Consider the following 26,420-nt stretch of genomic DNA (forward strand, 5'->3'; position numbering starts at 1 on the left):
ACTTGGTCTATGCAATAGTAACTCTGTGTTTTCCGTGTGCTACTTGGATTGAAAATATAAAATGTTGGGCCCGTGCTAGGCCCGTCTAGTTTTTTAATAAATAAATCACCTAGTTTCAATGAGAGTTCTAGGTTATGACTATACTGATGAAAAACTTTATTCAATTTATAAGGCACGGTATATTCATACCTTATTATATCCAGAAAATATGAGCTCTAGTAAATAAGAGACTCTGTGGGCTATGGCTGTTAATGGGCTTTTAATTGATATACCTATAGACAGGGGCGGATCTAGGGGTGGTAAGGTGTTCGTTCAAACCCCTTCGATAAAAAATTACACTGTATATATAAGGTAATTTTTAAAACAAAATTATGTGCATATATAGATTTTGAATCTCCTGAGCACAAGACTAGAGATTGGCTTAGTGGTTTAGAAAATTCAAAATTCAACTTAAGGTTCCAAGTTCACATCTCAGACGCTACATTTTTAATTTTAAACTCCTTTAGTAAAAATTCTGGCCATAGATCCTAACAAACAATAACGTAAACCACATAAGAAAGAAATACATCTAAGTGAAGTTCAGTTGAGAAATCATTAAAAAAATTGCAGCTAGTGTTCAATGAAATCCTTTGCAGCTCTTTATTTGATTAAGAAATTTTCTACCGTCTGAGTTTTTGTGTGTTGTAGAGGAGGATGATATGCTAAAAGCTTAAAACAAGATGGGTTAGGTTTGGACAGTTTCACTGCTTGAACTTGAGTCTTGAGCTATTTACTTCCCGGTTTAAAATGAGTCAGTGACAATATCAATCCAGCAGAATTATATGTCTCACCCAACCTGTCAACTTTTGAGCGGTTTGAACGGGTTATATGAGTTTTGATTAATTTTGTCACCCCTAAAGATCAGTCAACATTTTCCTGTCACAATCATTTGTAACTTGTTTCAAAGTAACATATCATTTCTAGACTCTGATACTCGAGCTTTAATAACTCTATCACCAGCCTAATTCATGCTTAGGGATTCAATCACTTCGAGGTTACATGCACTAATTATGATGACTTAGATCTTAAATAAATTTAAATATTAATTTTAATTTTTTAAATACATTTTTCTTAATATTTATAGCTGTCACATCATTAAATAGGTATCAAAAATTATATATGTTCGCTAAAATGATCATTTAAAACTAGCTATTAAAGTGGCCACTTTGAAAGTGAAGGAATCATACGAAGCATTGATTCCAACCTGATCAATTGAAACTCACTTTTGAAAGATAGAATAAAATTGAATGACTATAATGACTAATTATCCAAAATTGAGTGAACATCCAAACTTCTAAGGAATAAACTCCTAAAACAACTTAAGTGATAAAAGACCAAACCTTTTCTTCTTAGCATTTGTTCAGTACCATTAATTGGTGGAGCTTGGAGTAGAACTGCTGCTAACTTGTATCATCACAAATGGAGTGGGGAAGTGGGGTGGGGGAGTGTAGTGTCCATCTTGACTATGGACATTTTAAATGCATATTTTATTCCACCAGCAAAAAGAAAGAGATTTAGGGTGTGTCTGGTGTGAATGAAAATGTTTTCTGCGAAAAATATGTTTTGCTGGAAGATAAGTGGGGTTGTTACTTTTATTCCGTCCCAAATAGGTCGTCTTAATTTGACTTATTACGGAAATTAAGAAATAATAGAAGATTTTGAAATGTGTGGTCCAAACAAATCTTAGATATTTGTATGGTTGTAAATCATCTTATAAATTAAAATTATTTCTAAATATAGAAATATGTCAATTTTTTTGTACAAATTAATAAGGAAAGTAAGATAATTTTTTTTAAACGGAGGAAAAAAAAATTGGTGTATGGTAAGGAACAAAAAATATTGTTCCAAAAATGTATATAATCTAGGCAAATATTATGGAGATGGGGTGGGGGTAGAATGTGTTGGAGTGTAGAGAGGAAACAATAATGTCACTATTAAACTTATTTTTCCAATTTCCACTTGAAAAATCATTTTTCTTTATTTTTAAGAAATCTGTTTTTCAAAACAAAAAAAAAAAAATCAAAATTTCCAAAATTAGAAAACGTTTTCCGAATAGTATTTTCCTCCCTACCAAACACACCCTTGGAAAAGAAAAAGGTTTTGCAAACACGGGTCAATGCGAATCAAAAACGAATCTTAAAGCATTATAGATCTTATGCTTTTCAAACCAGACAATGATGGCCTATGGCTGCTGCCAAAGCCCATTTCACTTTTTAATTTCTCTACACACATTCCACAAGGTACACTATATTCTGCTACTTATTATACATATTTCGTCCATTCACTTTTATTTCTCACTTTTCGTTTTTCAAAAGTTAAACTATGTAAATTTTAATTAACATTTTAAGATATATTTTTTAATCATATTAATTAAAAAAAATTATAACTTATAATATTTTTCGTATAAGTTCTATACATATGAATTTTAATTTTATTATTATATTGAATTAAGCTAATTCAAATTAACTCTGAAAATTAATCAAACTGACTCTCAAAAAATAAAATATGATAAGTAAAAATGAACAGATAAAGTATTTTCTATCAAGAAATTTCTCTATAAATACCACTTGTCCAAAAGTAACACGTCTCATACAACTAAAAACAAAAGAAAGGGATAGAGTTAAGAGGGGACAAGAAATGGTAGCTGAGTTGGGATTTGACACTACTAAAAAATTTAAAAATGTCCCTTCGTCTAAATTAAATAACATGTCTTCCACGACATGCAGACGGTTAAGTGACACGAATATGGTGTGCCCAAGCCAGCAGTGCAATTAAGGCTGAAGTCATTTACATATCTTCGACCGTAAAATTCACTTAAACTCTCCAATTGAGATTTGTACCATTTGAATCTTTCAAAATCACTTTAAATACACCACTTGAACACAAAATAAAAAAAGTGTAGTTCACTTTTGTTGGGCGCGTGAGTAGATTCCAAATAACACTTTTCTTTTCTTTTGTTCTTGCAAAGTTGACACCTTTTTTTCTTTTGTTGACACTTGGCACTAAGTAAATAACTAAAGAGGACTTTTTATTCAATTTTTTAAAATGACAATTACTTAATCAAAAAAGGAAAGCAACCCACTCCCTCCACGTTATCGTCTTCTTCATCCCATTTTTCTTTCCCAAACCTCTGCAATTTTTTCCTCCTGCACCTCCTTTTTTTTCTTTGTTGTTTTATTTCTTTTCAATCTTTACAAAAGAAAAAGATTTCTGAATCAACTAATTTTCCTACCTTTCTTCGTCTTTCTAACATTGCTGATGTCCTCTCACCACCAAACCACCCCATCACCGCCATCTCTGTTCATGTGATTTGGTATGGAGAAAATCAATACTCTGTGTTCATGATTTCTATCTAGCACTTGAGGATTTATTTTAGCTTATTATAAGGGAAAAAAAAAAAAAAAAGAGCTAGCCGGAGGAGTGGTGGTGGGGACGGGCAGGTGACTAAAAAGTCTCAAATTTGAGTGTAGATAACTTAACAGCTTGTTTGGATGGTTGTTACCTATTGTACTGTGTTAGTTTAGATATAATATTTATTTTGGTTGTTATTTTAATTTTAATGTATCGTATCGTTAAATCTTAGGATTATATAACAATGAAAAGTCTCATTTTATGTAACAATCGATTTGATTTTTATGAATATATCTTGATGTTATTGCGTTGTTAAAAATCATCTTTTTCTCTCATTTTTATTATCTAATAATTCTATTTTGTTATTTACTCTATCTTTTTTGAGGTGGTTAGTGTCCTGCTCTTTTTTTGTAAGTTTATCCTTCAGATCGCTGATGTGTGAGATTATGTAACGATGGAAAACGATACAATCTATCTAAATATTGTGTTAATCAACACAATATAATACGATATAATACAACACATTACAATACAATGCGATACATTATGAAACAATATATAACAACCATGCAAACAAAGTGTAGGTTTTTTTAATTGAGTGTAGGTGATAAATTTATGATTAGTGATTAAAGAGTTTCTGACTTGTCCCAAAATTTTGTTTTTAACATTTTGGCTCTAAACTTTATTTTTAACACTTTGCCCTCATGTTTTATATTTAACACTTTGACCCAACTAATATAAACCATAAAATACCCCTGCCCTTGCCCCTCACCCCCAACCCCCACCCCCCACCAAAAAAAATATTTTTTTAAAAAAGATTTTAAATTTTTTTTTTGTTTTTTTGTACCACCCACCCTCGCCCCGACCCCACCACCTAGCACCCTTCCAAAAAAAAAAAAACAACTTTATTTTAGAAAAAAATTTTGAAAAATTTTTATTTTTTATTTTTTGCACCACGCCCACCCCATCCACCCCGCCCCCCGCCCTTGCCCTCACCCCCAAACCCTACCAAGAAAAATGTTTTTTTTTAAAAAAGTTTGAAATTTTTTTTGTTTCTTTTTTTTTTTTGCACCACCCACCACGCCGTACCCTCCCAAAAAAAATTAATTTTATTTTAAAAAGAAATTCTGAAAAGTTTTTGTTTTTGATTTTTTGCACCACTCCAACCCCCCCCCCCCCCCCACAAAAAAATCTTGAAAAGGATTTTTTATTTTCTTTGATTTCTTGCTCCACCCACCCACCCAAAAAAAAAATTGTTTTAAAAAAAAAAGTTTTGAAAAGTTATTATTTTTTGTTTTTTTCACCACTCATCCAAAAAAAAAAAATCTTGAAAAGAAGTTTTGAATTAGAGAGAGAGATACCTCCTCCATATATTGATCCTAGTAAACCCGGAAGAAGGCGGACAAAAAGAAGGCTTCGAATCGGGGAATCATTTGTGAACGAGGAAAAACAAATGCTCCTTATGCAAAATAGCTAGCACAAAAAAATAATTTTTGGATATATTTTCTTAAACACTGAACCATACCAGGGCAATAACAGAAAAACCATCTATTTCACTACAGACACACAACAACAACAACTTGGATTTTATCCAAACTTTTCCTAAACCCAAAAAATGCATGGGTGGGGGGTGCAAAAAAACAAAACCAAAAACTTTGCAAAACTTCTTTTTTTAAAACAATTTTTAAAATTTTTCTAAACTATTTTTTTTAAAAAAAATTGGGGGGGAGGGGGCGGGAGGGGTGGGGGTGAAAAACAAATAAAGAAAATCAAAACTTTTTTTATAAAAAAAAAAACATTTTTTAGCGGGAGGAGGATGAGGGCGGTGGCTAGTAAAAAAGCAAATAAAAAAAAATTAAAACTTAAAAAAAAAAATTGGGCGTGGGGGGCGGGGGAGGGGGGTGCGGAGGAGGAGCAAGGGTGGCTGGTGAAAAAGCAAATAAAAAATATCAAAACTTTTTTTTTTAAAAAAAAAAAGAAAATATTGGAGTGGGGGGTTGAGGAAGGGGACTGGTGGGTCTTTTGGGATTAAGTTGGGATCTTTTTGTATTTTGAAAAAGATTAAGAAATTTTAAAAATTATAATTCAGTCCCATTTTAACTTAATCACATTTTTAAGACAAGTTTGACCAGTTCACCATTTCTAATGAAAGTCACCTTTAGTTTATTTTTCCAACTAAGTTTGACCTTTTTTTTTTTTTTTGATTATTGATATTAAAAAATATTTTTCATTTTTTTTAACTGTAAATTCATTTTTATTATTATTTTGAGCCCATGTGACACATGTCATCGTTTTATTCGTCTCTTTTTCATCACACAGTGCGTGAATGGTGTTTGGCTGTATTTTAATTGTGTTTCTAAGTGACACAGTAAAAGTGATTTTAGAGGGTTCAAATGGTACGAGTCTCAATTGGAGGGTCAATGAAATTTAGAAGTTCGAGGTATGCATTATGATTTTAAGCCCTACTATTAATATCACATGTTAGGTATACCGTATATGCATAAAAACACATGCAAGACCAACCCTCTTCTTAGTTTGCTTGGTTGCTCTCTCTGGAAAATTAAATTCAAAGTTCGTAACAGCAAATTAAATGGCCTTGGAAGATGGTGGCAAATGGAAGAACGTTGCTCTCCTTGTCATAGACATGCAGGTAATTAATCTATAATTTGGTGTTTCTCTTGTAAATTAAAACAAGCTTGATTTTCCTTCTAAATTCTAATTCAGACCATCAATTACTTATTTGCATTGACAACTTGTAAGTATACTCATGTTTCCAGAAAGACTTTATAAGTGGCCCTGTGCAAGTAAAAGGAGGTCAAGCTATCGTCCCCAATGTTATCAAGGCTGTTGAGGTTGCAAGAAACTGTGGCATTCACATCGTTTGGGTATCTTATCAAGACTTAATTAATTCCTTTTTTATTTTTTTTAATGAAAAAACCGATGTTTTGCTTCACTCTCTCAATCAACTACACTTAAATTCCAAACTAGTTCAGGTCAATTACATGGGTTTTTCATATTCTGTGATGGATTTTTCTGTTGGTATGTCTTAATCTTAATTATTCAGATCTTAGTTATTAAATTGGTTTTTTGTAAGTCTGAATCGTAATTATTCAGATCTTAAACATTAAGGATATATATATGTTATTACCACTTAACAGATCTAAATAGATCAGACCTATTAAGTTGTTGTAATATAAAAAACAAAACACACTTAATTAATAGTTAAAATTCAGACATAAAAAACAAACGCACTTAATTAATAGTTAAGATTCAGACATAAAAAACAAACGCACTTAATAACTGAAATCTGAATGATTAATCACTACTGTCACCAACTAACATGAACCACTATAAGTTGATGGTGGTAGTCTACAACCACCAATTACCACCATGAACCACTACTGCTACCAACTACCACCATCAACCAACTATTGCAAGCCACCACCACCACTAGTTACTACCCACAACACCTACGTTAGGCAACATCATCCCTAATCGGCACCCACAACCATCACCGCTAGCCATCACCACCAATTGCCATATAGTTTTAAAACAATATTTTTTGATATAGTATTAGATTAATTTAATATTTAATTGGTTTTTATATTTGTTAGATTTTTAACTATTAGACGTTGAAAAAACAAACCCTCTTAATGATTTGTTATTCAAATCTTAATACAACATCTTTATATTCGGTTGTGTTTCAGATTCAGACATGTAAATCTTAATGAATATCTTAATATTCAGATGTCTTAATCTTAATAAAAATAATGACACCTTAAAGCATTTATTATAAATATTCTTATTAATTTATTAAATTAGCCGAAGAAAGGGTAATTGACTTTCTTCCTTTGTTCTTTCATTGAAATGGCAGGAAGACCATGCGTCTGAGATTTTAGAAAAGGAATATTGTGCATTACTTGTTAATGCGTTATTAGGAACAATTGTAACCCAAATACAATGTCGTAACTTTTCTTTTGTGTGTAGGTTGTACGAGAGCATGATCCATTGGGGAGAGATGTTGAATTATTCCGTCGACACTTTTATACTGCTGGAAAAACAAAGGTGGCATCAAAGGGAAGTGTGGGTGCTGAACTAGTTGATGGGCTCGTTATTGAGGATGATGATTACAAGCTGGTCAAAACACGTTTCAGTGCATTTCTTAACACTCACCTTCATTCATATCTTCAGACCAACGGCATAACTAGTTTGGTCATCACTGGTAATTGGAATTCATTAACTAGTAATGTTTTTATTATTGAGTTTAATAAGTTTCATCGATTGTGTAATTCTTTCTTTTTTACATTATTAGGTTACATAAAAGATATACTTGCAAGTAATTGCTCATAAAAGTAAGAATTAGTAAATTGGAAAGCCTTTAAAGTTATGTACGTGCACTGACACTGACAGTTTAATGAATTTTTACACTATAGTGTAATTTAATTTGTTATAGCAAGTTACTTATTATTTATTGTAGTTTATCGATAAATGGTAGTAATTAATTAGAGTTATTTGCAATTACCTTTTAATTAACCTGATTTTGTAAATATTTTTATGCTATTACAACAACATATCCAGTGTCAGGGGCGGAAAAATTATACTATATATATAAGGTGTTTTTTTTTTTCATTTTTTATGTACATATATGGATTGTGAACACCCTAAAAAAACAAGAGAAGAGGTTGGTTCTGTGGTTTAGGGTGTTCAGAATTCACCTTGAGGTTCCATGTTCAAATTTCAGTCACTACATTTTTATTTTTCGATCCTCCTTAGTGAAAATCCTAGATCCGCCAGGCTGCCAGCCAGATTTTCACAAAGTCTAGTTGGGAGAGAGCGAGTGTATGAGGTGCTACACCCTACTTTGTAGAGGGATTATTTTAGACAAACACTCGGCTCAAGTAAAGCAGAAACACAGCAATTATGAAAACATTATAAAAATAGTATAATATTTTTGTACTATGATGAAACTTAAACTCAATTGGAATATTATTAGATATATTATCTACGATTTCAGGTTAAGATTATTTTGTATAAAATTCATGACTGTATACAAGTTAAATCCTATTATTCCAATATATGTGTTTGTATATCTCTATTTGTAGGTGTCCAAACTCCAAATTGCATACGGCAAACTGTGTTTGATGCAGTGTCAATGGACTATAAGCATGTGACAGTTATTACTGACGCCACAGCTGCTGCTACGCCTGATGTACACACTGGTATGACTTCATTTGATTAAGACTGAAATGATAGATAAGCTTTATTTTTTACTGATGCTGCTTAATTATTGCCTTCAAATATGCGAATCATGTAGAGTTGATACTTACGCTGTCAAATTCGTACTAGGACTTCTAAATTAAATTAAATATTCCTTCCATTTTAATTTGTTTGTTTGATTTTAATTTGACACAAAATTTAAAAAAATAAAAAAAACTTTTAAATTTTATGAGCTTAAATTAAATTAAAGATATGTGGAATGAATCAAGATAATCTTTAATCTTGTGATCTTAATCATGTCATGTAAAAAATTAAAATTAAAGAGTTATCAAAAAAGAAAAGAGGCATTCCGTTTTATACGGGCTAAAAAACTAGTAAAATAGACAAATCGAATAGCATATTTAAGTGGCATTTATACTTGTATACATAAGCTTGTATTTCCTAACAAGAATCCTTGACGACATTAAGTATTACGACAAATTAAAATTGTTATATATTACCTCTTCAAAAAGAACAATAATCTTTCAGTTGAATTTAGTGCTATATTTCATTACACAGCTACTGCTGCCCTTATAAAATTATATCAAGAACATGGTGAAGTTCTTTCTTCCAATGATATATAGAACTCAAAATGATATATATATATATATAAGTAGCTAAGGAGGACTAACACCGCATCAAATGCTTGTATCAAAAGCTTTACAAATTGTACACGTAATAAATGCTTCTACCAAAGTCTATATAACTTGTACATTTTATCCAACTACTTTTTTATCTCACGTGGACATATGTCATAGTACTTAATATTTATTCCCTTCTCATATATAGACGTATGCACTTCAATTTTAATTCCCCGAAATATTTATTTTCTCCATGCACTTTTACTTGTTCACTTTTGACTTTTCACATTCTTTAAGAATTAATAAATGAAGTACTCCCTCCGTCCCATATTACTTGGCGACATTACTTGACTTTTCAGGTTTTTTAAGAATTAATAAATGAAGTACTCCCTTTGTTCCGTATTACTTGGCCACATTAAACGCTCAAGGTGGACGAACACAACAACAATAAGTTGTACAAAAAGTAACTGAAATTGTACGCTAAGCAGGGACTAACATGTGTATATTTTAGAAGTTGAATATTAACTTTACCTCTTGTGAGTTTACTTTTTAAGTCCCCACTAGTCCGCAGTGTCTTATTAATTGGCCTTTCATTTCCTTCATTTGGCATATACTCTATCTATCTCAATTTAAGTGTCTACATTTGACTAGAGATGGAGTTTAAGAAATAAAGATAGACTTTTAAATCTTGTGGTTCTAAATTAAAAATGTGTATAATATAATAAAATATCCTTTGAATCTTGTGATTATAAACATGACTTGTAGGATATTTGAATTGTCAACTTATTAAATATAAAAAGAAGCGGACATAACTAAAATAAGATAATTTTATTTTTATTTTTAACAACAAACGCCCAAGTGGACGAACACAACAACAATAAGTTGTACGAAAAGCAACTGAAATTGTACTTTGAGCCGGGTCTCAATTTAAGTGTCTACGTTTGACCAGACACGGAGTTTAAGAAATAAAGATAAACTTTTGAATCTTATGGTTCTAAATTAAAAATGTGTATAATATAATAAAATATCCTTTGAATCTTGTGATTATAAACTTGACATGTAGGATATTTGAATTGTCAACTACCAAATATAAAAAGAGGCGGACATAACCAAAATAAGATAAATTTTAACAATAATTGAGAAATTAAGGGGAAAAATAAGAGAAAATGAAAAAAAAAATATGGAGACTCACTAAGGAGAATCGCAGTATACTTTGCAAAATATACAAACCATAAAGACTAATTAAATTGAATAACCAAATTAATCATGTTGGGCACCGTGCATCGCAAGGGCATAGTTTGCTAGTGTGTGTGTATATATATATATATATATATATATATATACTAGTTATGTGAGGCCCGCGCTAAGCCTGGGCCCAAACTCAAGATATAAAAGTAGATATTTTAATTAAGCAAATATAATTTGTATTAGTACAAGTATACAACAACCATATACCCATTGTAGTCCCACAAGTGGGTAATTACGTTAGTAATAATTAAATTTCATATAAGTATATTTTCAATATATGAAAGCAAAACTTTCATTCCACTCCTTTAATATTTTGATTTCCATTTTGATGAAATTATTTACTTCAAATCAAATACGGAGCCAGAATTTGACATTTATAAGTTATGTATCCTAATTTTCTAAAGTTATTTAGTTCTAAATAAATAATCTATACATACTTAATGAACTTTTAAGACAAATACATAATTTAACTTGTGCGGATGGATGGAGTCAAGCTCCTCCCTTAATTAGGGATTAGGGGTTCGAACATGGATATGGAAAAAATCTTTAGAGGGGAGCGCTTCCCCCGAACGGGCGCGATACAATGCGAATTATCTGGATTAATTGGGCTCAAATGCGGATATCGAGCACCAAACAGAAAACCAAAGAATATGAAAAATGAGGTAGGAGGTTCGATAGCTTTTGAAAAGTAGACCTTAAAAACAAAAAAAATAAATTTGACTTAAATAAATAAGATTAGGACCTAAAAGTAATTAATTAAAAAGTTTAAAAAAAAAAATTGAAAATTCTTGTGAGGACTACAAAAGTCCCTAAGTTTGCCCTCATGTATAGTAGTAATATATATATATATATATATATACACACACTAGTGGGCATTTGGCCCGTGCTAAGCCCGAGCCTCAAACTAAGATTAAAAGTTAAATTTGTAATTACTTTTTAGTTTTTTCCCGCTTCCTTGTGACATTAAGTTATTGAAAGATTAGTTTGATTTTTTCTGCAAACTCTAGCACGGGCCCAAAATCAAGATTAAAAGTTACAATTATAATTTTTATTTTTTATTTTTTTCCCACTCTTTATGACATTAAATTATTGAAAGATTAGTTCAATATTTTTTGCAAACTCTTACAATCTAAGGCTTCCCATATATTTAAATTGCATAAAAATATTTGAAAATTGAACAAAAATTCTTTTTTTGTCCTTACTTTTGACCCTCTTTTTTTTTTTTTCCTTCTAACCTTCAAACAAATACATAAAGTCTCTTAATTTTTAACAACATATATCCAATATAACATTTTCTTTCAAAAAATTAGATAACAATATCTAATCCAAATTAAGATCAATCTTATCTATTAAATTTTTAAAGTTTCACACTGAACAATTAAAGAGCTGTTAATTAGAGAAATTTCAATTTTTTTGTGCAATACATGTTTTAATTAAGGTAACTGCAAATGTGGTGTATTCTCTCATTCAAATTATGCATAGTGACGTGTTTTTCTTTTTTTTAATTGACATCATCACAATTCACAATTTCTTAAGCGTTTTAAGAGGACCTTAAATTTTTTTAAATTTACCAAAATTGGTGAGACACCTTAAATAATAAAGAAATGAAGTAGGAGTGAAAATAAGTCATATGAAGAAGTTATAGTACATGTCATCACCTTCAAAAAGTTAGTCTAAGGGATTTTCTATAATAAAAAAAGGTTTAGAAGTATCTTAATATTTCTAAAATACCTCATAGTAAAGGAAACAATAAAAGACAAATACAGGGGTAAAATTTGGAAGAGGAACCTTTAGTTGGCAACCTTAGTTGTAATATAACCAAAGACTCTAACTAAGTACTACAAAAAAGTTAGATTGATTCTTATTTTATATATATATGTGTGTGTGTGTGTGTGTGTGTGTGTGTGTGTGTGTATAGAAAGCGAACTCCCTAAAATAATATGGTAGAACTACGGAGAAGTAAGTATAGGAAACAAGTAAACTATTGCAAGAATGTAAATACACAGATAATAAAATAGCAGATAAAAATTAAAATAAAATTTGGCGGCAGAGCCGACCATATGGTATAAGATGCAACAAAATAAATTAAGTGGCAGAGCCAACCATATGCATGATATGTAATAAATGTAAAGGTAGAGACAGATTGTATAAAAAAATATTTAAAACTTGATATTAAACTGATAATATATAAATATTACAAGCTATAGGAAGTAAGCTCTAACCAATTCTTGGTAGAGAAGGAGAGCTTATTCTAGAAAGAATTGTGTGTATTAGAAATGAAAAGAAAGGCTATTTATAGCCAAAATTCTGTATGCTATAGTGACATCTATAGCACTACAGTGACATCTATAGTTACACCCATTGTGTACAGTAATCTGCAACAATAATTTTCAGAATGTAATTTGCTAATGTCATGGGTGATGTCATGCTATTGTCAACTTTGATGATGTCATGCTGTTATCAGCTTGATCATCCCTCTAAAATGCTATAATCAGGATCGTCTTCTTCATATTATGATGCAAATTTTTCTTATGTTTAATATTGTTGGTTGAGAAGCTCAACTTTGATTTGTTGAAGGATTTTTTTTCACCTATTGAATAAAATCTCCTTTGTTACTGGAGCTGGCTAGTTGTACAGCTGCAATAGATTTTCTTTGTAAGAATGAAAATTGGGCAGTATCGGATGGATACCCTGGATTTCTTATGAACCATTTCTCCACTGTGGGCACATAAGCTTCAGATGGATTCCAACTCCTGTACCGCTTTTTATTTTATTTTTTATTTTTAGAAACTGCTAAATTAGCCATTGTCATCAAAGATGAAAGAGGATTTAGATCCCCTTATTCTAAAGCTAGCAAATTGGTGTCTGTCCATATAGCAGTGCCCTCTTGCTTGTCTTGGAAGATCTTGATAAGTTGAGTACCATTTCACAATCCCAATCTCTGCACCTTCCTTGGCTATCTGCAACCTTATTAGCTTCTTTATAGCAATGTGAAATGTGAAATTCCTCAAAGTTAGGAATAATATTCTGGATAGTCTAAATGGCGTGTCTTAGAATCCAAGGAGATTTCAACTTTCCTATAAACCAATTGACAATCAGAGAGGAATCTAAGTCAACAGTGATCTTGTTAATGCCATGTTCCTTGCACCATTCCATTCCAATACACAGAGTTAGGGATTGAACAACATTGTTAATTTGGATACCAAAGGGAGCTGAGGAAGCAGAAATGAATTCCCCATTATGACCCCTGAATATTCCTCTACCTCCACTAGCCCCAGGATTGCCCTTGAAGACCCATCAGTATTAAGTTTAATCATGCCAGAAGGGGGGGGGGGGAATCCAAGAAGTTTTAATGATTTTCAGCTTAGGTCTGGCATTTTCACATATAAACATCATTTGTCCAAGGAGTGTCACTCTTAATTTGCTTATGCTGATTATGCATGATAATAGTAACATCATTACAGATTAAATGAGTTATTCTGGGAATATAAAGATCAACCTGTTCATACCTCTTTTTGCATCTTGCTTTCCAGATCTTCTAGTTAATGAGAAGAGGGATAATTTGCAACATAAGTCTATGTATAGGGTTATTGGCTTTAGCGGCCACCATACCATCATCTCTTGTTTTATCCCTCCATTGACTTCCTTAAAACCAAATTGGTTTTACGAACAGATTTCAGATGTTGTTGAACTTGCTCCTTCTAAAAAGATGCTCCACAGTCTCATTGGTGTACTTATCACAACATTCGCTTCTAGAAGGCATAGGAATGCCCTTCTTTTTGACGTTGCCATCAGTATGAATCCTATTATTGAGCAGTTTCCAATTGAAAAAGGAAATTTTAAAAGGTAAGGACTTGTGCCAAAGGTTACCCCTTGTCTTTGTCTCAAGTTTCTGCAAGCTCAGAAGACTTCAAATTTTCCACTAAAGCACTCAGTCTAAATAGCTTGGTCCAGTTCATTAGGATTGTGAATTTTGATGTCTATGATGTGACTAATAAATTGCTCAAGCAAAAACTGGTTGAGTTTATTGATGTTCCAGGAATTATCAATGATAAAGTCGTTAATATAGGCTTTGTGAGGGATATTGCTGGAAAAAATGTTAGCAATGGCCCCAAGTTCTATCCAATTATTCTAAAGGAAAGAGGAGTTCCCGTTGTTGATTCTCCATAAGATTCTCGGCTCCATTTCATTCTTGATATACATTAAGCTTCTCCAAGGACCAGAAATCTTGGATTTACCATTTCTAGACACTGGATGTTGTCTGCTGCAGTATTTAGCTTTCAAAAAAGCAGACCAAAGAGAATTTTGGGTTCTGAATAGCCATCATAATTTAGCAATGAAAGATCTGAAAATATCAGTAAGTTGTCTTATTCCCAATCCTCCCTCGTCTGTAGGATAACACATATTATGCCGTGTCAGCCAGTGAGTTTTCATCTTGCTTTCTTTTTGACCCCAAAAGAAGTTAGCAAAGTAACTTTCCAGAATGTCAAAAACACTTTTTGGAGGTTGACAAATAGAAAGAAGATGCATAAGCATTGCTGATAGAACATGCTTGATCAAAATGGCTTTGCCTCAAGCAGAAAAAAGGTGACGTTCCCAACTAGTGATTCTTTTGACAATTTTAGAAGTCATACCTGAGAAATATTCAATCTTCTTCTTGCCAAGGTAGATAGGACAACCCAAATATTTGAAAGGAAAGAGTTTCCTTCTATATCTGAGGTTTCTCTTAATAATTCTGATTCTACTTTTGGAGGACTTTTGACTAATAAGAAAGCAGCTTTTCATAGTGTTGACTTTCTGTCTGGAAGCTTTTTCATAGTCTGATAGGATGTTCTTGATAATCTTTATTTGGTCTTACCAGAAGTGAAAATGATGAGATCATCAGCATAAGCCAAGTGGTTTATCTGAGGACCTTTCTTATGCATGAAAAATCTAGAGAAGTCTTGGTTATCATGACGGTTATTAAGAGCTCTTGAAATGGCCTCAGCAACAGTAATGAACAGAGATGGGGAAATAGAGTCTCCTTTCTTGAAACCCCTCTTTGATTTGAAGAAACATTTTCTCTTTCCGTTGATAATGATAGAATACCAAATATTAGACATGAGATTCCATATGGTGTAGATCCATTGCTCTTAGAACCCCATTTTTCTCATAATACCACATAAGAAATTCTAAGAGAGCCTATCATAGGCTTTGTTCATGTCTAGTTTGATAACAACATTATCCACAGATCTCTTCTACCTGATCCCACTTATGATCTCTTGAGCAAGAATAATATTCTCTCCTATGCCCCTCCCCCCCCCCCCCCCTCCCTCTCTTGATAAAACCACTCTGGTTAGGAGAAATTACCTTAGGGAGGAGTTTATAAAGTCTTTTGTTAAGGACCTTGGTGATGATCTTTTGGGTCACATTGCTAAGGCTGATAGGCCTCATTTAAGAGAAGGATTGAGGATTGTCAACCTTAGGAATCAACGTAAGGCAGGTATGAGATATGAATTTTTTAATCTCTTTCCCATTAAGGACCTCCAGAATCATCTGATAAATGTCATTGTCAATTATGTCCCAGTGGTGTTGAAAAAAATCTTTCATTAAAACCATCCGAACCACTGGCACTACTAGGATTAATATAAAAAACTGCATCTTTGGCCTCTTCAAATATAGGAAAATTCATCAAGAAGGTATTGTCTTCATCAATTACCATTTTTGGAACCTTCTCAATAAACTTTAGATCAGTTCTTCTGGCCTCATGGGAAAAATAGGTTCTCGTAGTAGTCAATAGCAAAGATCAGATATTTCCTCCTCCCCTTCTATCCATTGATTATTCTCATCTTTGATTTTGTGAATGTGAAGCCTCTTCCTTTCACCTCTGCTCATATTATGGAAATACTTAGAGTTCTTGTCTCATTTCAAATTCCACTTTAACCTGGCTTTTTGTTTCCAATAAGAGTGGACCTTCTTCACGTGTAAAGTATATTTAGCTTTGAGTTTGTTCACCTCAACTCTATCTCTGTCATTATCATCTGAGTGGAGCTTTTGTTCTCCTTCTTAAATCTTTTTTTCAAAGCTTTTAGCCTCTGCAAAAATGTCTCCAATAACTGTTTTAGACCAGTGGCTTAGAGCTTTGCTCACAACTTTGAGCTTTTGTTGAAGTTTCGTGCAAGCATTTCCTTCTATTTGTGTGTCCCAAGCTTGTCTCACAATTTTTTTGAAGTCACTTGTTCAATCCAGAATCCAGGAATTTGAAATATTTTGGGTGATCTTCATTACTATTATCAACTTGAATAAGAAAAGGGAAGTGATCGGAGTCATTCCTAGCAAGATGTTGTACTGTAGTGGTATTGAAGTATTCTTCCCATTCATTATTGATTAAAAGTCTATCCAATCTTTCCCAAATGTTATTACTCACTCTTTTGTGATTGTTGCACCAAGTAGACTTGTTCCCAGAGTATCCAGTATCCATGAGCATGCAGCCGTCTAGGCAGTTAATGAAAGGTGTGCTTTCCCTGATGTCGAAAGGATTGCCACCTTTTTTCTCCTCCCCTGATATGATGGTACTGAAATCTCTTCAAAATGCTATGGAAATAATCATGAGGTAGCAGAGCCATTAATTTTCCCTTTCTCTGATAGTAGAATTAGCATAGACAAATGAAAGGTAAATAGGAGAATTTATATAGATATGGCTAACTTTGCAGTTAACCAGTTGTTCACCATCTAAGGTGATTTCACAGTTGATATCACTGTTCCAAAAAGCCAAATTTTGTTGTTGACATTGGAGAAACATCCTGGCATACCAAATTTTCTAGAATAGTGATTCAATTTTAATTCATCCACCGAGGGCTCCTGAATAGCAAAAAAGGAAACTGTGGGATCTTTGAGGAAGATCTTTAGGTTTGGCAGGTTCTTTTGAGATGATAGACTCTTTGTTGTTTAAACTTCTAGGAGATAGATTTCCTCTTTGAATAGTCTTCTTTCATTCTTTTGGACCACTTGATCATGACCTTGAGGTTCAAAATTCTATATCAAGATCTTAGTTGTCTCTTCAAAACTAGTATTAGATACATGGTCACTTTCATGATCATCTCCCTCCATTTCATAATGGGTTATGACTTCTTCATAGTTAGTCACCACTTGGTTTTCCTCATGAAGATCAATTGAGAGGGTGAAATTACCATCCTGAGGTTGATGGGATATGATCTGGCTGGGTTGGGGTTGGTTATTCTATTTATTCCACTCCTCCTGTTTTTTCTTCTTTCCGTTGGCTCTCTTTCTGGCTTTAGCACTCATTGGATTGTTCTCTTTTTTTGCAGTGTTGATCAGGTATTTATTTGGTACTTGTGCAATATCTTGAGATGAAGTATTTAGCATATCTTATTCGAGACCTATAAAATTCACGTTAGCATTGTCCTCAAGGTACTCTTTCTCTGCGTTGTCAAGATGATCTGTATTATCCTCCTCTTCCATAGTATTACTTACTTGAGAGAACTGATTTAATTCTAGATCCAAGGGGGAGAGTTTAAAGAATTTGTTAGGAGTAATATTAGTATATTACCTTCTATGTCATTGTTTGTAAGAGGCACCTCAATAGAAATTCCTTCAGTAGATTGATCTGTACCATTGCTTCCCTTGTTCTTACCGTTAGACTCTTCATTAGGATTTACTTTGTCCTATCCTTCAAGTTCCTTTTTTCGGTACTCCACCTTATCATTGGTCTCAGAAACTGAATTCTCTTTGCTCATAGTATCTGTATCGCTTTGATCTTGGTTGGAATTCTCACTGTTTTGGCTGAAATCAAAATGTTGGTGTTTCTCCTTATCCTTATTACTTTGATCATTCATGGGTTTTTTGGTAGATATCTAAATTTTGGGATCATTGTTCTGATTAACATGATCTTGATATGAGCATGGTCTTTTGGTTCAGTAGTTCGAGTCGTTGTTTGAGTATTAGTGCTAGGTTCAATAGGTGTATCATTTTTATCACTATTACCTTGCAAAGAAGAAAATTGGTTTTGTTCTTCTGGAGCCACGTTCACAGGTGTGTATCTTTGTATAATATTTTTGTTTCTATTTTGGTGCCTGTTTTGAGGTTGCTGATTCTGATGATTTGGATTGGTGCTTGTATGCATAGTCATCTTTCCTTTGCTAGGATTCTTGTGATCTTGGGTTTTCCATCATTCCTCTTGATTGCTATAAGTTGGATGGGCTCTCAAGTCCTTTCTGGATGTTCCTGCTATATAGGTGGTTTCAGCTTTATTACTCCCTATGTCCCTTTGCTCAATATCTCTAGGTTACCCTTGTTTGTGCTTCTTTTCTTTGTTGTTTTTGAAGGCATCGTCTCTTGCCTTAATTCTGCAATGGATTTCCTTGTGACCTTGATGTTTACAATATTGACAATAGTCAGGAACCCCCTCTAATTCTATAGATTGCCAATAGCCATCTTCATCTCCTTCATCATATCCAACCCAAACACTATTTGGTAGAGCTTTGGTTAGATTAAGCTCCACCCTAGCTTTGGCCTCACAAATTCTAGTTTTAAATGTAGTAGCTTTGTTTAAAGAAAGCAACACTATAATTTGTTCAAGTACTTGATTCTTGCCTCCCAGTGATAGCAGTGCCAAGGTAAGAGAGGCAAAATGATCCATATGGGAGCTAAAGGGGGTTTTTCTCCGGGATAAAATATGGAGTCCATTTCAAAAACCTAAAGTTATGCTCCCCTATGTAAAGAAATATTTGGAAATAGACAAGATTGTAGTCATGTAAATTTCCCATGACTATGTAAATGTGTTATAAAATTATAGCCTGCTTACCCATTTTAGTAGTTTGTTTTGCTGCAAAGATTCTGGTAGAGGAATGCGGAGGTAACTGAGCTGCCGTTCTGATCGTGTTAACATAAGAAGAAGTTCCAGCAGCCTTCAAATCATTAGTAATAGCTAGGTTGTCAGTTACTGCTTGAGTGCTTCGTTCCATTTTATTGGAAGGTTGGGGATGGTGGGGTTGATTGGGATCTGGTGGGTGATACATAGGGTGGATCGCACCCGTCGGCGTAGTCCCGGCCGGTGGTTGGAAAGCCATGAGGAATTGATCGTTAAAAGTTAGCCGTTGTTGTACGGAAAGAGTTTGAACTTTAATTCTTTTTTTTTTCTTTTGCAATGACCTTGGAGGGCTAGCCACATGATAGTCCTTTATGTCCTTCCGATTTTTGGAAGACAAATTTATGAGAATAGATTAATGGAATGTGAAACCTATGCGAAAATTGGAGGAGCGTAGGTACTTGTTGCTCACTAAAAAAGTAGTGACAAAAATATTTGTATCCTTCCTTTGCTGGAGGAGGAAGGATTTCAATGTTGTGACCATATACAGGCCAATACTGATGTAGGAACTGCTGAGGGAATTAAGAGGCTAGTTGTTTTCCCCAAAGGATAAATCCAATATGTATGCCAAGTTCTATCCGAAAGGTGAATATACTCATCCAGGCTGCTTGGTAGTCATAATGTTGTAAAATTGAGGGTCAAAAACTTGGGAAAGTCTTTTGTACTTAGTTGGATGCATGCCCCATCATTTGGGTGAGTTTATTGTATTAATCCACACCACAGTGTGAGTAACATATCTCTCGGTTCGTTTATCCTTGTAGGTCTTGAATAAGCAAGATCTGGTATATGCAAGAATGAGTTCATGAAACTTCTAGGTATAGGTGAGAGTCTTTTGTATAAAATTGACTGAACGGTTCAGTATTTGTCTCGCTACTCCTTGGGGGTTAGAATACCACAATTCTGACTTAATTTATGTAAGGGGGTAGACACTTTCATTTTTAAGTAAATTGGTTTATCGAAGAAGGGTCCTCTACTTGAAGAAAAGGATTGTGGTGCTAGTGAAGAAAGTGTCTGGTTGGGTACCGAATGTATCATGCTTGTGCTTTTGGGATGTTGGAAGAACATACAATGTGTGAAATGGGACTTCAGTCTCCATTGACCTTTTCATGGTGCTTTTAGCCACCACAGGATGAGAAAAAGATGAGTGGCTTAGGGGAGCCACATTGAACAAACATTTTTAAAAAAGAGATATCAATTTCTTAGATGTTTTTTGTTAATGCCAGTCATGGCAGTTCTATCTTTAAATTCCATGAGTTGACACCATTGTTTGAAATCTTCATCTGTCTAGGGAGTACATATGGTTTGAGCTAGTTGAGATTCTTCTTCTTCAACTAAGTCTTCCCACCTCTTTGGACTAGAGATTGAAATTAATTCTGTATTTTCCAGAAGATATGACTAGGGAATTCCTCTCACGGCATAGTCTGCTTGAGTTTGATATTTGGGCTGGCTTGGCTAGCTGCATCTTTTGAGGGTTGCTTGGAGACAACTGAAATTGCTTGATGTGTGGTGACAGCTTGCTGTTGAGAAATATTATCATGTTGTGATTGTTTAGACATAGCCTCTGATTTGTGTTCATTTGGAGGAGGAAAGGTTGAAAATTGTGAAAGTTCTATCTTCTTTTTCCTAGTCATTATATCCATTTTTGCAAGAATTCTCGAGTGAGAAAATATGGAATACAGTTTGAGCTCTCTTTAATATATTCAGTATCAAAATTAAAAATAAACTAAATAGTTAGCCATCTAGCAAATATATATTTCAAGGTAAATCAGCTTTACAATCAATTTTTAATAGAAATTTCTGAATTAGTAAATCGATTTGAAATTTGGAGATGCATAAGAAAATTGACATATCATTGAATTTGCATTCAAGCGATAATTCTGTTCTCAACAGAATTTTCCCACAATTTTGGCTACTATCTTATGCATTTCCAAGTTCCAAGCTGATTTACTAAATGTCTTGTGCATCTCCTTCATGAGAGAGATTACCCAGTCATATCTTTTGAACAATATAGAATCAATTTCAATCTCTAGTTCAAAAAAGTGTGTAGGCTTAGTTCACGAAGAAGAAGAAGAATCTCAACTAGCTCAAACCATATCTACTTCTTGGATAGATGAAAATTTAAAAAACGGTGTCAACTCATGAGATTTAAAGATATAACCACCATGTCTGGCTTTAACAAATAACAACTAAGAAATCAATTTTTTCCAATGTGGCAGCTCAACGCCACACAACTTCTTCTCGTTCTATAGTTGCTAAAAGCACCACAAAAAGGTCAGTGGAAGCTAAAATCCCCATTTTACCCATTGGATGTTCCTCCAACATCCCACAAAGCACAAACATGGTACAGTCGGTACCCAACCAGACACTTCCTTCACTAACACCACAACCCATTTCTTTCTTCAAGTAGAGAATTTTCCTCCTATGATTCAATTTACTTTAAAAATGAAAGTGTTTACCCACTTACCCAAATTGAGCCAGAATTTTGGCACTCTAACCACAAGATGTAGTTAGACAAATACTTAATCCTTCAGCCAATTTTATACAAAAGACTCTTACATATACCCAGAAGTTTTATGAATTCATTCTTGAAGATACCGGATCTTGCTTATTCAAGCCCTAAAAGGATAAGAAAACCTAGAAATATGTTACTCATACTACTTGCATATTATAAAATAATCTCATCTAAAATATATGGCATGCAACCTTCCAACTACAAAGACTTTCCAGCCCTTTGACTCTCAATTTTACAACTATTATGACTACCGGGCGTGGGATGAATGCATTCACCTTTCAGAATGACATTTGGCAAACGCTCTTGATTTATCCTTCGGGAGAAACAACTAGCTTCTGAATTCCCTCAGTGATTTCTACATTGGTGGTGGCCTGTATATAGTCACAAAATTGAAATCCTCCCTCCTCTAGTAAGGGAAAGACGTGAATATTTTTGTCACAAATTTTTTAGTGAGCAACAAGTATCTGTGCTCCTCCAATTATCTCATAGGTTTCACACCCCGTGGATCTATTTCCAGAAATTTGTCTTCCACAAACCAGAGGGACATAAAAGACTATCGTGACTAGCCCTAAAGGCCATTCCAAGTGGTATAAGAGTTGGAACCCATCTGAAGCTTACATGACGGCAGTGGAGAAATGATTCCTACGAGTGAATGGATACACCAAGATGGAACGAGTAAAATTGAATTTGATTAATTCAACTCTAAACAATCCAGGATATATGTCTCCAACAAATGCTGCCCAATTTTCATTCTTACAACAAAAATCATTTATAGCAGCACAACTAGTTAGCTCCAGTAACAAAGGAGATTTTATCCAACAGATGGAAAAAATGATTCAACAAATCAACGTTGAGCTTCCCACCAACAATCTCAAACATTAGAGAAACCTGCATTAGAAGATGAAGAAGACAACCCTGATTATAACATTTTATAAGGATGATCAAGTTGACAACAACAATGACATCAGCAAATTACTTTCTGTAAATTATTGTTGCAAGTTACTACTTCTGTCACGAACCAAACCGGAGGGCCGCGACTAATACTCAAGACCCTACTCGGCTGAGTGTCATACTATCACTACACTCATAAGTCACAATCTTATGTGAACCTTTAAATTATGAAATGACGCTTCCGTCAAGTAAAACATGAAAAACCTTTTAATAAAACTCTTTCATCAAGTCAGGGACTTCTCCCTTATCGTTAATTCAAAGAAAACCTTTAGTCACAATAAAATCTTTAAAACAAGCATATGAACACGTCGACCTACATGGCCGCTTTACACAACTGTCGACATCTCGACGCACTATCCACAGGATACTGTCTGCAAAAGTCAATAAAATAAACGAGATACCATAACATAAGTTAGGCCAGGGACCCAACGTACCCTTAATGCATCTGAATCGAGGACATACATAAGTACTCTGACTCGGAAACACTCCGAATAGAAATGGAGTTCACCAATTCAGCTGATAGCCCGGGAACGTCCTATGGCAAGTGTCCTCTACTCAACTGTCTGCACTTGTGTGGCATGAAACACAGTGCCCCCAGGCAAAGGGATGTCAGTACGAATAATGTACCGAGTATGTATGTAAGTAATCGAAAAATATATCTCGACTCGAATGATAAAAACGAAAAGAATTGACTAACTGTACCTGTAACCAACACTGCGAATCATGTACGTGCATATGAACTTTTAATGCATCATGAGTATATATATACATAATGCATGCCTTCGCCCTGCTCACAGCCCTTTGGGCATAATAGCATAATGACCCCATCGGGAGTCCCTTCGGGCATCATAGCATAATCATCGTATACCAGCTGATCAGGTGGTTAACATATATAACGCCTTAGCCTTTTTCCCCTTTCCAATGAAATGATGTCGTGCATATGCATAAGTACGCAAATGCATGATAATCTTCGTAAAACATCAAAAGAACTCCCTTCGGAGCAACTTTTATGTCAAAATGGGAACTTCTTCCCCTTTTCATTTGTCTCCTTCGAGACTTAAAAATCAAATATGAAATGCATATGAATAAAGAGGCCTTATGAATGTCCCCTTCGGGATTTAGACACCATCATGGAAACATACAACTTATGGATGCCCCTTCGGGACTTAAGAGGTCAAGGATACACTAAATCCTATACCATCTAGGAGTAGAGTCTTTGGAACTCGCTTGCTTACTTTGTTCATTCATAAGATAAGGATCATGCCAAAAGAATAGAAAGGACAGCCTTAACATACCTGGAAGCTCGTTTCTCGACTTTCCAACCTATCTCCTGTCTTGAAATCTACATATAAAACCATTCATACTATTGTTAGGCTCATCGCCATACGCTTATCTTAAGCCTTCAATTTAAATCCTTTTAGAATCTGCCGAAATTTGGGCAAAGATCTTCCCTGTTTATATCCCTACCCCGAAATCCCAATACCAATAACCAACAGCAGCAATAACAACACTAACATCAACAACATCATTATCAATACTAGTATACTCCATTCCATCCCAAAACTTCTTTTCATAATCAATCCACAACAACAACTTCATACAACCCCTTATACACTCGTATACGACAATTCCTTAACATCATTATTATCCCTCATAACAAGAATATGCTCAAAACAGACTAATAATTATAACTCAAGTAAATTCACAACTCAAAATATCATCAAATGCATATTTGAATTTTTCCTCAAACTTTCTTCTCCTCAAATCTTAATATAATTATCAAACAAACTCATAAACATGAAACTAATATGAATCTTACCTCAAGTTTCGAGAACACTTCAATTCCATGGTTTCTCCACCTTAAAAATACTCACCCAAACATCTTCAAGAAGAGGAGACAAGTATAGACCTCACTTGGAAACCCTTAACTACTTTAATCTTCACTTTGATCCTTGGTTTAGACTTGGAAATATGTTAGAATATGTTTGGAGAGGTTTCTAGGACTTGGAGCTATGCTAAAAATGAAATAAAAATGACCAAAATTGTCATATAGATTTGTAGGAATATTCATGTATGTTGTGGAAGTTGGAGGAATGTTCTAGAGGCTTTGGGAAGGTTTGGGGAGGTTTTGGATATTGGATGAATGTTGTGGGAAGTTCTAGAGAGGTGTGGAGATGAAGAATGGTGAAAAATTAAATGATTTAGATGACTTAGGGGGTGTATATAGTAGTCCAATTCGGTTTGGGGCTAATGGGCTGAAATTGGGGGGCTTTTAAATGATTTCTAGAATTTCTGCGTAGGTTCACGGGCTTCTGGCAGTCCGTTTTAAAACGCCTATAACTCTCTACTCCGATGTCTTATTGACGAACGGTTTTTCCGTTGAAAACTAGACTCGATGAACTTCATCTTTTCTCCAAAATTCCAACAAACTTAATTTCCTTAATTCACTTGTCCTCCAATCCTTCCATAGCTTATTATATGAACTTAAGCCCTCATAACCATAAGATAGGCGCATATAATCTCATATATCCTTGAAGGTAACTCCAGTGTCCATACTTAAAACAACCAACACCTAACGAATCTCAACGTACAAAAACTACGGAGTGTAACAACTTAGCCATAATTCAACATACTGACGTTCAAATTTGATAAGTGCTTCTCTGAAAGTACGGGGTGTGACAAAGAAACAATGGGTGTTACCGTTGATGTCATTGTAGCACTGTAGATGTCACTGTAACAGTCCGAAATTTTGGTACGTAAATAGCCCCTCTTCTCATTTGTAATAAACACACGTCTTTCCAGAATAAGCTCTCAATCTCTCCCATGAATTGGTTAGAGCTTACTCCCTATAGCTTGTAATATTTATTTATTATCAGTTTAATATCAAGTTTTAAATCATTTTTAATAGAATATGTCTGTGCCTTTACATTTATTACATATCATACATATGGTTGGCTCTGCCACCTAATCTATTTTGTTACATCTTATACATATGGTCCTCTTAGCCGCCTAATTTCATTTAATTTTAATCTGCTATTTTATAATTTGCATATTTACATTCTTGAAATATTTTACTTGCTTCCTATCCTTACTTGTCCGTAGTTCTTCCCCTATTATTTTAGGGGGTTCGTTTCCGGGTATATATATATATATATATAAAGACACACACACTTTAAACTCAAGCTCATGCTAATTATTCTACTCTACCTTATTTTGAAAAAGATATGTTTCATCGACGCTTCTGACTAAATTTTCTTTCTCGCTTGAATTTCTTACACCTGGCTCTTGTCCTGGACATTTGTAAATGTTTTGCTTACAAAAATGTATGGAGCATCACATTGCATTACAAACTACTAACATACTTCATGTTTTATCTGTACCAGCCAACATATTTGACATGAAAAACATCGGAGTGGCGACCCCTACATTAGAAGAATGGTGCCGATCTACAGAGCAAATCATTTAAACTCAGCATATCTAATTTCCTTCAAGCATGTGTGTAATTCAAGTTTGAATGCATGTGAAAACATGTGAATTTTATGGAATTAATATCCATATCAAATTTGGATAAATTCTTAAAGTCCAGAAATATATATTAAGCCCAAGTCAAAATTAA

General features: G+C 33.9%; 1 protein-coding gene across 3 annotated transcripts; it reads left to right on the forward strand.

The window, feature by feature from the left end:
- The first annotated feature begins 5,903 nt into the window (after positions 1-5,903).
- Positions 5,904-26,420, forward strand: LOC132040201 (probable inactive nicotinamidase At3g16190). Of its 3 annotated transcripts, none has more exons than XR_009410633.1 (6): positions 5,904-6,040; positions 6,168-6,275; positions 7,378-7,612; positions 8,493-8,609; positions 18,618-18,758; positions 26,188-26,420. XR_009410633.1 is itself a non-coding variant. In XM_059430824.1 (5 exons), the coding sequence occupies exons 1-5, from the start codon at positions 5,981-5,983 to the stop codon at positions 26,268-26,270; spliced, it is 603 nt and encodes a 200-aa protein (XP_059286807.1). In that variant the 5' UTR covers positions 5,904-5,980; the 3' UTR covers positions 26,271-26,420. The 3 variants fall into 3 exon arrangements, 1 of the variants encoding a protein (XP_059286807.1); XR_009410634.1 differs by having other exon boundaries at positions 18,618-18,709; XM_059430824.1 differs by lacking the exon at positions 18,618-18,758.

Source organism: Lycium ferocissimum, chromosome 12, assembly GCF_029784015.1.
Source record: "Lycium ferocissimum isolate CSIRO_LF1 chromosome 12, AGI_CSIRO_Lferr_CH_V1, whole genome shotgun sequence".
Lineage (NCBI taxonomy): Eukaryota > Viridiplantae > Streptophyta > Magnoliopsida > Solanales > Solanaceae > Lycium > Lycium ferocissimum.

Coding starts and splice junctions, on each gene's coding strand:
- LOC132040201 (XM_059430824.1), top strand. CDS start 5,981: ATGGCCTTGGAAGATGGTGGCAAATGGAAGAACGTTGCTCTCCTTGTC. Junction 7,613..8,492: donor AACTAGTTTGGTCATCACTG/GTAATTGGAATT, acceptor CTCTATTTGTAG/GTGTCCAAACTCCAAATTGC. Junction 8,610..26,187: donor TACGCCTGATGTACACACTG/GTATGACTTCAT, acceptor TATCTGTACCAG/CCAACATATTTGACATGAAA.